Below are 12,329 nucleotides of genomic sequence, written 5' to 3' on the forward strand. Positions count from 1 at the left end.
TATATGATCTAGTTTATTTCTAGCCTCTTGATTGACAATGTAGAGCATGCAATCATACGCTTGTAGAGTAGGTTTGACTGGCTCATCAGATTACTAGAGGATCCTTAAAGAGGCCCAGGTTCTGATAAATTAGGAGGACTTCATTGCTTTGATGAATCAAGGTCAATGTGCTGTGTGTAATGATAACAACAAAGACCATAAAGGGAAGAAAAGTAAATGTGAACATGTTGTGTTCCTGCTTATTGGTAAGATTATATGGAATGCCTGCCAGGTCCATGGGGAACTCTGTACCGGGTCCAGTCTTAAAGGGGATGTCACGATGGCAGCGACCCGATCCGTGGTCTTGGGCGCCCAATTAAAGGGGAAAGGTCTTTTAAGGGGTATTGTGAATAAAGTCTATTGTTCGTGATGCCACTGGTGGTGTTCGGTCAGTGGGGACCGATGCTGCTTAACCCCTTCATGACCCAGCCTATTTTGACCTTAATGACCTGGCCATTTTTGGCAATTCTGACCAGTGTCACTTTATGAGGTAATAACTCAGGAATGCTTCAACGGATCCTAGCGATTCTGAGACTGTTTTTTCGTGACATATTGGGCTTCATGTTAGTTGTATATTTAGGTTGATAATTTTTGCGTTTATTTGTGAAAAAATCAGAAATTTGGCAAAAAGTTAGAAAATTTCGCAATTTTCAAATTTTGAATTTTTATTCCGTTAAACCAGAGAGTTATGTGACACAAAATAATTAACAAATAACATTTACCACATGTCTACTTTACATCAGCACAATTTTGGAAACAAAATTTTTTGTTGCTAGGAAGTTATAAAGGTTAAAATTTGACCAGCGATTTCTCATTTTTACAACAAAATTTACAAAACCATTTTTTTAGGGACCACCTCACATTTGAAGTTAGTTTGAGGGTTCTATATGGCTGAAAATACCCAAAAGTGACACCATTCTAAAAACTGCGCCCCTCAAGGTACTCAAAACCACATTCAAGAAGTTTATTAACTCTTCAGGTGCTTCACAGCAGCAGAAGCAACATGGAAGGAAAAAATGAACATTTCACTTTTTAGTCACAAAAATAATTTTTAGCAACAATTTTTTGATTTTCCCAAGGGTAAAAGGAGAAACTGGACCCCGAAAGTTATTGTACAATTTGTCCTGAGTACGCCACTACCCTATATGTGGGGGGGAACCACTATTTGGGCCCACGACAAGGCTCGGAAGGGAAGGAGTGCCATTTGACTTTTTGAATGAAAAATTGGCTCCAATCTTTAGCGGACACCATTTGGAGAGCCCCCGTGTGCCTAAAGATTGGAGCTCCCCCACAAGTGACCCCATTTTAGAAACTAGACCCCCCAAAGAACTTATCTAGATGCATAGTGAGCACTTTGAACCCCCAGGTGCTTCACAAATTGATCCGTAGAAATGAAATTTTTTCATTTTCACATGGGCAACAGGATAAAATGGATCCTAACATTTGTTGGGCAATTTCTCCTGAGTACACCGATACCTCATATGTGAGGGTAAACCAATCGTTAGCGGACACCATGTCGCGTTTGGAGAGCCCCTGTGTGCCTAAAAATTGGAGCTCCCCCACAAGTGACCCCACTTTGGAAACTAGACCTCCCAAGGAACTAATCTAGATGTGAACCAAGTGGTTCACAGAAGTTTATAATGCAGAGCCGTGCAAATAAAAAATCATTTTTCTTTCCTCAAAAATTATTTTTTAGCCCGCAATTTTTTATTTTCACAAGGGTAATAGGAGAAATTGAACCCCAAAAGTTGTTCTCTAGTTTGTCCTGAGTACAGTAATACTCCATATGTGGGGGTAAACCATTGTTTGGGCACACGTCAGGGCTCGGAAGTGAAGTAGTGATGTTTTGAAATGCAGACTTTGATGGAATGGTCTGTGGGCGTCACATTGCGTTTGCAGAGCCCCTGATGTGCCTAAACAGTAGAAACCGCCCACAAGTGACCCCATTTTGGAAACTAGACCCCCAAGGAACTTATCTAGATGTGTGGTGAGCACTTTGAACCCCCAAGTGCTTCACAGAAATTTATAACGCAGAGCCGTGAAAATAAAAAATATTTTTTTCCCACAAAAATAAGTTTTTAGCCCACATTTTGTTATTTTCCCAAGGGTAACAGGAGAAATTAGACCCCCAAAGTTGTTGTGCAATTTTTCCTGAGTACGCTTATGCCCCATATGTTTGGGTAAACCACTGTTTTGGCGCACGTCGGGGCTTGGAAGGGAGGGAGCACCATTTGACTTTTTGAACGCAAGATTGGCTGGAATCAATGGTGGCGCCATGTCGCGTTTGGAGACCCCTTATGTGCCTAAACAGTGGAAACCCCTCAATTCTAACTCCAACACTAACTCCAACACACCCCTACCCTAATCCCAACTCTAGCCATAACTCTAATCACAAACCTAACCCCAAAACACCACTAACAGCAACCCTAACCCCAACACACCCCTAACCCTAATCCCAACCCTAACCACAACCCTAACCCCAACACACCCCTAACCCTAATCCCAACCCTAACCATAACCCTAACCCCAAGTCTAACCCTAACCTCAACACACCCCTAACCCTAATCTTAACCCATTTCCAACCCTAACCCTAATTCCAACCCTAACTCTAATTCCATGTGCCCACATTGTGGATTTGTGTGAGGATTTTTCCGCACAGTTTTTGAAAAATCCGCAGGTAAAACGCACTGTGTCTTACCTGCGGATTTACCGTGGATTTCCAGTGTTTTTTGTGCGGATGTCACCTGCGGATTCCTATAGAGCACAAAGAATTGACATGCTGAGGAATGTAAACCGCAGCGTTTCTGCGTGTTTTTTTCCGCAGCATAGGCACAGTGGTTTCTGTTTTCCATAGGTTTACATGGTACTGTAAACTCATGGAAAACTGCTGAAGACCCGCAGCAGCAGGTCCGCTGTGGATCCGCAGCAAAATCCACAACGTGTGCACATAGCCTAATTCTAACCCTAACCCTAATTCTAATCCTAACCCTAGTTCTAACCCTAACCCTCATTCTAACCCTAACCCTAATTCTAACCCTAACTGTAATTGAAACGCTAACCCTAGTTCTAAGCCTAACCCTAGTTCTAACCCTAACCCTAGTTCTAACCGTAACCCTAGCGGAAAAATAAAAGTAAATATATTTTCTTTATTTTATTATGTTCCCTACCTATGAGGGTGATAAAGGGGGTGTTGATTTTTTTTTATTTTGATCACTGTGATAGAACCTATCACAGCGATCAAAATGTACCTGGAATGAATCTGCCGGCCGGCAGATTCGGCGGGTGGACTGTGCATGCGCCTGCCGTTTTGGAAGATGGCGGCGCCCATGGAGAAGACGGACACCGGGAGGGACACCGGAGCTCGGTAAGTATGTGGGGGCAGGATTGGACCATGGGGGGTGAGATCGGACTGTGGGGGGAGCGGACAGGAGGATGGAGGGGAGCGGAGGAAAGCAGAAGACAGGACAGAGGACGGGGCAGTGGATCGGTGGCGGGGGCAGATCGCGGTCTTCAGCCATGGCCGATGATATTGCAGCATCGGCTATGGCTGAATTGTAATATTTCACCAATTTTCATTGGTAAAATATTACGATTGCTCTGATTGAAAGTGAAATGTCACTTTCAACAGCCAATCACAGCGATCGTAGCCACAGGGGAGACGAAGCCACCACCCTGGGCTGAAGTACCACTCCCCCTGTCCCTGCAGGTCGGGTGAAATTACAGTTACCCCTTTCACCCGACCTGCAGGAGCGCGATCATTCATCAAACAGCATATGCGTCACAGGTCGGATTGGCACCGAGTTTCATGAAGCATACACTGTGCCACAGGTCGGGAAGGGGTTAAAGGGGTCCTCTGGGGTGATGGTATGCAGCAAGATGGTGACCTTTCCCGCAGGTGAAGCGGGGTCCCCAGGGCTTCCCAGGTGTAGGGCACCGATGGTGTGGTGGATGGTATGGCAAAGAACGAGGACACAGGTTTGCAGTATTTACCTGGTTTACTGATGATAGCAGTCCCTAGTCCAGGGTATCAAGTGCCGGGTAGCTGTGGTCCGACCGGCTTGGAGGCAACAGGGGATCCCTCTCCCAGGTGAGGTCCGTAAGCCTTTCCTACTTGCACTACTTTAGTTGGCGACGTCCCTGCTGCTTAAAGCTTAGTTGCAAAGTCCCCTCTCTCCTATCCTAAGACAGATGTCTGTATGATAGGCAGTGTGAGCCTGTTTATAGGGTCTCTATCATGACCCGGGCTCTCAGGTTATTGCTTCACCTCAGACTTAATGTGAGCAATTGACATACAGTCCTATGCACTCCGGTACTGTCACGCATCCTGGAGAACAACATGACCTCAGTCTCCTGGTACCAGATTTCTGCGCTCTGGCTCCTAGGGTGTCCTTCCGCTGTTCCCCTCCTGAGCCTATTCCTCCTCTGTGCTTCTTCCCTCTAAACTCCTCCACTATTCAACTCCTTCAAGTTCTCACTCTTTCCAGGGGCCACAGCTCCTATGCGGCTGTGCAGCCCCTCCGTCTCTTCCAGATGTCCTTCCCCTCTCCTCACTCCTCTGCTACTCTCTACAACTGGCTGACTCCTTCTCCAGACCAGGATACATAAAGTCTAAGGAAGCTCCCCTGAATCCGGGTCCTGAGCTCCGCCTCCTGTCCTAGATTCAGATGTGTTGAATGTGAGTGCCTTACCTGATAGAAAGAATCTCCCTTGCTTCCAAGCGTGACATCACCCTCCCCAAAAGGAAGGCAATATCACTGTAACAACCGGTTACCTGGGGAGTTACACATAGTCTGTATGACTGGTTCCATGCCATAACATTAGCTGTATGTAGCTTATTTTGTTACGGACAATTTCATGGTCAAGTGAAGGAATGTTACTTAGACCTCATTAAGACATTGGTTTTTCAACACGTATGTGAAAAAAAGGTGTTGGTGTCATCAGTGTGTCATCCGTGTGTTTGTTTTTACCATCACTGTGTCAACAGAGTTTTTAATGGATAGATTAAAAAATAAATAAATTTCAAAACTTCTCTTATATTTAGCGATGTTAAATACAGACCGCACACATATGGTACATTGACGCCATCCGTGTGCTGTACGTGTGTTTCATAGACTCATAGACTTGTATTGGCTCTTTTTCATGTGCTGCAGGAAGAAAATGGACATGTGTCTGAGAGTTTTAAACAAACACATGGTCTGAGAAAAAACATGGAGATATGAATAGATAAATAGCAGCATAAATTATAATGGGCATATATGGTGTATGTGAAAAAAAACGACACAACATGTACTGGAAACACAGACGTCTGTATAAGGCCTTGTATCAGGAGCACTGCCATTTGCTCACATAAAATACTGCAGACAATATTGTGCAATGTAGTGCAAGTCCACTCACCGGTGAGACTTGCACTTGCACCACTCCAGCGGGTTTTGTTTTTATTTAATTTCCCTGCTGCCTGTCTGATACTCACCTGCCACCGCCTTCATGGTTATGGTTTTCCAGCATCGTTCCCGTTGGTCTCTTGCGAAAAGTTACCTACCAGCAGCTCCAGTGTTTCATGGATCGGAGGTTACTTTTCAATACAAGTCTATGTTAGGGCTCCTTCTGGTTCATAGACTTGTACTGAGAGTGTGTGACGTAGCTCCGGACTTACAGCCAGTCAGAAGATTAGTTCACAAGATGATGTCGCGGGACCAGAGTGGAGCAAAACACGGTGAAGACACCGGACGGTGAGTATATGACCGGGGGCTTGGGGCTTACATATAAATCGCCACTCCAACGCTGAAAGAAAAACTAAACGCTGGAGTGGTGCTTTAACTTTTTAAAATAGTTTATATTGGACAAGGTTAAGCAGGACATTTTCCGTTAGCTTTTGTTTTCCAACTTAACCCCTTTCTGACATTGGACGTACTATCCCATCGAGGTGGGGTGGGCCCGTATGACCACCGACGGGATAGTACGTCCAGCGCGATCGGCGGCGCTCACGGGGGGAGCGTGGCCGATCGCGGCCGGGTGTCAGCTGACTATCGCAGCTGACATCCGGCACTATGTGCCAGGAGTGGTCACGGACCGCCCCCGGCACATTAACCCCCGGCACACCGTGATCAAACATGATCGCGGTGTGCCGGCAGTTCAGGGAAGCATCGCGCAGGGAGGGGGCTCCCTGCGTGCTTCCCTGAGACCCCCGGAGCAACGCGATGTGATCGCGTTGCTGCGAGGGTCTCTTACCTCCTCCTCGCTGCAGGTGCCCGGATCCTAGATGGCCACGGCATCCGGGTCCTGCAGGGAGGGAGGTGGCTTACCAAGTGCCTGCTCAGAGCAGGCGCTTGGTAAGCCTGCAGTGCTGTAAGTCAGATCGGTGATCTGACAGAGTGCTGTGCAAACTGTCAGATCAGCGATCTGTGATGTCGCCCCTTGGGACAAAGTAAAAAAAAAAATTTCCACATGTGTAAAAAAAAAAAAAAAAATTCCTAAATAAAGAAAAAAATCTATATATATTATTCCCATAAATACATTTCTTTATCTAAATAATCTCTAAATAATAAAAAAACAATAAAAGTACACATATTTAGTATCGCCGCGTCCGTAACGACCCCATCTATAAAACTATATCACTAGTTAACCCCTTCAGTGAACACCGTAGGAAAAAAAAAAAAAAAGAGGCAAAAAGCAACGCTTTATTATCATACCACCAAACAAAAAGTGGAATAATACGAGATCAAAAAGACAGATATAAATAACCATGGTAACGCTGAAAACGTCATCTTGTCCCGCAAAAAATGAGCTGTCATACAGCATCATAAAAGAAAAAATAAAAAAGTTATAGTCCTCAGAATAAAGCAATGCCAAAATAATTATTTATTCTATAAAATAGTTTTTATCGTATAAAAGCGCCAAAGCATAAAAAAATGATATAAATTGAGGTATCGCTGTAATCGTACTGACCCAAAGAATAAAACTGCTTTATCAATTTTACCAAATGTGGAACGGTATAAATGCCTCCCCCAAAAGAAATTCATGAATAGCTGGTTTTTTGTCATTCTGCCTCACAAAAATCCGAATAAAAAGCGATCAAAAACTGTCACATGTCCGAAAATGTTACCAATAAAAACGTAAACTCGTCCTGCAAAAAACAAGACCTCACATGACTCTGTGGACCAAAATATGGAAAAATTATAGGTCTCAAAATGTGGAGACGCAAAAACTTTATTGCTATAAAAAGCGTCTTTTAGTGTGTGACGGCTGCCAATCATAAAAATCTGCCATAAAAAATGCTATAAAAGTAAATCAAACCCCCCTTCATCACCCCCTTAGTTAGGGAAAAATAATAAAATTAAAAAAATGTATTTATTTCTATTTTCCCATTAGGGTTAGGGCTAGGGTTAGGGTTAGGGCTAGGGTTAGGGTTAGGGCTGGGTCAGGGCTAGGGTTAGGGCTAGGGTTAGGGTTAGGGTTAGGGCTAGGGTTAGGGCTAGGGTTAGGGTTAGGGCTAGGGTTAGGGCTAGGTTTGGGGCTAGGGTTGGAGCTAAAGTTAGGGTTAGGGTTGGGGCTAAAGTTAGGGTTAGGGTTGGGGCTAAAGTTAGGGTTAGGATTTGGATTACATTTATGGTTGGGATTAGGGTTAGGATTAGAGTTAGGGGTGTGTCAGGGTTAGGGGTGTGGTTAGGGTTACCGTTGGGATTAGGGTTAGGGGTGTGTTTGGATTAGGGTTTCAGTTAGAACTGGGGAGTTTCCACTGTTTAGGCACATCAGGGACTCTCCAAACGTGACATGGCGTCCGATCTCAATTCCAGCCAATTCTGCATTGAAAAAGTAAAACAGTGCTCCTTCCTTTCCGAGCTTTCCCGTGCGCCCAAACAGGGGTTTACCCCAACATATGGGGCATCAGCGTACTCGGGACAAATTGGACAACAACTTTTGGGGTCCAAGTTCTCTTGTTACCCTTGGAAAAATATAAATTTGGGGGGCTAAAAATCATTTTTGTGGAAAGAAATATTTTTTATTTTCACGACTCTGCGTTGTAAACTGTAGTGAAACACTTGGGGGTTCAAAGTTCTCACAACACATCTAGATAAGTTCCTTGGGAGGTCTAGTTTCCAATATGGGGTCACTTGTGGGGGGTTTCTACAGTTTGGGTACATCAGGGGCTCTGCAAATGCAACGTGACGCCTGCAAACCAATCCATCTAAGTCTGCATTCCAAATGGCGCTCCTTCCCTCCCGAGCTCTGCCATGCGCCCAAACAGTGGTTCCCCCCCACATATGGGGTATCAGCGTACTCAGGACAAATTGGACAACAACATTTGGGGTCCAATTTCTCCTGTTACCCTTGGGAAATTACAAAACTGGGGGCTAAAAAATCATTTTTGTGGAAAAAAAGGATTTTTTATTTTCACGGCTCTGCGTTATAAACTGTAGTGAAACACTTGAGGGATCAAAGCTCTCAAAACACATCTAGATAAGTTCCTTAGGGGTCTACTTTCCAAAATGGTGTCACTTGTGGGGGGTTTAATGTTTAGGCACATCAGGGGCTCTCCAAACGCGACATGGCGTCCCATCTTAATTCCAGTCAATTTTGCATTGAAAAGTCAAATGGCGCTCCTTCCCTTCCGAGCTCTGCTATGCGCCCAAACAGTGGTTTACCCCCACATATGGGGTATCGGCGTACTCAGGACAAATTGCACAACAACTTTTGGGGTCCAATTTCTTCTCTTACCCTTGGGAAAATAAAAAATTGGGGGCAAAAAGATAATTTTTGTGAAAAAATATGATTTTTTATTTTTATGGCTCTGCATTATAAACTTCTGTGAAGCACTTGGTGGGTCAAAGTGCTCACCACACATCTAGATCAGTTCCTTAGGGGGTCTACTTTTAAAAATGGTGTCACTTGTGGGGGGTTTCAATTTTTAGGAACATCAGGGGCTCTCCAAACCCAACATGGCGTTCCATCTCAATTCCAGTCAATTTTGCATTGAAAAGTCAAATGGCGCTCCTTCCCTTCCGAGCTCTGCGGTGCGCCCAAACAGTGGTTTACCCCCACATATGGGGTATCAGCGTACTCAGCACAAATTGTACAACAACTTTTGGGGTCCATTTTCTCCTGTTACCCTTGGTAAAATAAAACAAATTGGAGCTGAAATAAATTTTGCGTAAAAAAAATTTAAATGTTAATTTTTATTTAAACATTCCAAAAATTCCTGTGAAACACCTGAAGGGTTAATAAATTTTTTGAATGTGGTTTTGAGCACCTTGAGGGGTGCAGTTTTTAGAATGGTGTCACACTTGGGTATTTTCTATCATATAGACCCCTCAAAATGACTTCAAATGAGATGTGGTCCCTAAAAAAAATGGTGTTGTAAAAATGAGAAATTGCTGGTCAACTTTTAACCCTTATAACTCCCTAACAAAAGAAATTTTGGTTCCTAAATTGTGCTGATGTAAAGTAGACATGTGGGAAATGTTACCTATTAAGTATTTTGTGTGACATATCTCTGTGATTTAAGGGCATAAAAATTCAAAGTTGGAAAATTGCGAAATTTTCAAAATTTTCGCCAAATTTCCATTTTTTTCACAAATAAACGCAAGTTATATCGAAGAAATTTTACCACTATCATGAAGTACAATATGTCATGAGAAAACAGTGTCAGAATCGCCAAGATCCGTTGAAGCGTTCCAAAGTTATAACCTCATAAAGGGACAGTGGTCAGAATTGTAAAAATTGGCCCGGTCATTAACGTGCAAACCACCCTTGGGGGTAAAGGGGTTAAACTAGAAAAATCTAGAATCTTCTCCAGTTATATACTGTACATGAAAGAAGTTGAAATTCACACAAGCATATGAAAGACCGTCCATTTTTCTCTATGAAAAACATAATTTTTCATCCATATAGGGATCCAGATTGGAAAAATCACACCCATATATCAGTTTTTGTCATCTGTACTGAGATCCATTTATATCTCTACAAAAAAGATGTAATAATGTAGCAGATCCATGAAAAACATGTGCCTTACAGAAGGTGTCTGTATGGCTTCCCGCGTTTTTATCTACTCATTGACTTAAATGAGCAAATCATTCCAACAAGTCAAACGCATCCATGGCATGTTTCATTTTATTTCAAGCAGAGCAAACTGTGTGTTCACATGGAAAAATATGTGTGCGTATTGACTACTTGCCCGCTGTGGGTCGGTGTCCACAGCACAAGGTCAATATCCAAAAAGTGAATCTAATTTTTCTTACCTGTCTTGAATTCGAACCCAGAGGTCACTAAAATGACGATGTTTGTCTTTCTTTGGCTTCTTCTTTTTATACTTCCTGTCATTCTTGTCCATTATGTCTACATTATCCGACATGAGCATGTTTGGTGTCATCTCCTTCTCTTTGCGAGGGTTCATTTTATGCCTCATTTTGGAAGAAAATGCACATGTAGCTGATGACATTGAGGCTGGTGAAGGTGATAACTTTTTTGTTTTGCCACTTTCAAAAAGAAACAAAGACAGGTTTCATCATTAGAAAGATTTTATGAGTGAAATAGATTTCCTTAAAAGGGATCCTATTATTTAAGTTGGTCAAACCACCAGGAGCATGAATCAGAGCCTGGCTGTATGATTGTATGAACATGGGCAAGACCTGTCAATCACCTGGAGGGGGTGGTGAGAAGCTGCATCAGACACATCTTGTCTCTCCAAGACACACATGACTGCAATGGTGAAGCCCAGCTCTGATTCATAGCACCCATGGTTTGGGTAGCATCAACCAACTAACAGGTTCCTTTAAAGCAGGTCTACAAATTGTAAAACAATTAGACTACATGTCAAAGACAGACTATTAATTATTAAAGAATAACTGTCGGTTTAATTTTCATTTCATAAACCAATAGTAATCCAGAGGATAAACAGTCACACTCAGAGTCTCATATAATTTGCAAAAAAAGGGATTTATTTCAATCACAAGACCAGACCAAGAAAATTGCTTCACCGCAGTAGAGAAATGCAAACTATCCCATAAGGTAACGTTTCGACCATGTCCCTGGTCTTTACCAAACCTTATAATAGAGATTCAAGGAAGGGTAGAGTAGTGTAAAGTTGATAAATACTGAAATCCCATTGTGGGCTTGTCTAGTACTGCTGTGGGAATCACTGGTGATTCCGAAAGCATCAGTATTTATCAACTTTACACTACTCTACCCTTCCTTGAATCTCTATTATAAGGTTTGATAAAGACCAGGGACATGGTCAAAACGTTACCTTATGGAATAGTTTGCATTTCTCTACTGCAGGGAAGCAATTTTCTTTATCTGGTGATTGAAATAAATCCTTTCTTGCAAATTATATGACACTGAGTGCGACTGTTCATCCTCTGGATTACGGTCAGTGGAACATTTTCACGTTCAGCCAGCACCTCCCAAGCTAGAGTGCGCGTTTTTCCTTCTTTTTTTTTACTATAAGCCAGTAGTACACATGAAAATAAGCAACTTTGTAATATTTCTTATGAGAGAAATCTGCTTCTTTCTCTACCAAAATTGGTCATTAGCAAAACTCTAAATTCTGAGATAAAATCTTTATGAAGACACACTCTCAACATTATTGAGATTGAAGATGGGAAAATGTATATTTTTTAATGGTTTTATTTTTACGGGGGCAAAAGGGTGGTGATTTAAACATTTGTGTTTTTTTTTTAATATTTAAAATGTATTTTTTTTACTTTTTACTGTAGTTAATAGTCCCCTTAGGAGACTTGAAGTTGCGATCATCGAATTATCTGTGCTATACATGTATATCATAGCAGCATTCACAGGGGGATCATGATGACAAGCACGGGGGACTTCAGCATACCCCCAGCTGTCATGGCAACCCATCGGTGCCCCACGATCACGTAACGGGCACTCTTCCTGTCTGCATGTGTTAAATGCCACTGTCAGTGATTGACAGCACCATTTAATTAGTTAACAGCATGGGTGGACCTCGGATCCAACCACGGCTGTTAGAGACTCTTGATATCTGATTAAATTAGTCATCCAGTGCAGGGAAATATGTGGGTAGGGACACGGCCGATGCCATAAACATACATCGTCGGTTGTGACGGGGTTAATGGGTGCAGAAAATCTACTACATCAAAAATTCACCAAAAGCTTATTGTGGGAACATAGCCTTAAATGGGTATTCCCATCTCCAAGATCCTATCACAATATGTAGCAGATGTAATAACAATATTAGCAAATACCTGCAAATAGAAATGTAGTATGTTTTTTCTGATTCACAGGACATTAGGTATCCATGGTTACGGTCACTGACA

General features: G+C 42.6%; 1 protein-coding gene across 1 annotated transcript in view; it reads right to left on the reverse strand.

The window, feature by feature from the left end:
- TRABD2A (TraB domain containing 2A) overlaps nucleotides 1-12,329 on the reverse strand; it is a 231,706-nt gene that overhangs the window by 23,996 nt on the left and 195,381 nt on the right. The window contains exon 6 of the mRNA XM_077281020.1: nucleotides 10,275-10,511. Coding sequence (XP_077137135.1) covers nucleotides 10,275-10,511 — 237 coding nt within the window. The remainder of the gene's footprint in view (nucleotides 1-10,274; nucleotides 10,512-12,329) is intronic.

This window comes from Ranitomeya variabilis, chromosome 1 (genome assembly GCF_051348905.1).
Source record: "Ranitomeya variabilis isolate aRanVar5 chromosome 1, aRanVar5.hap1, whole genome shotgun sequence".
Taxonomy (NCBI): Eukaryota; Metazoa; Chordata; class Amphibia; order Anura; family Dendrobatidae; genus Ranitomeya; species Ranitomeya variabilis.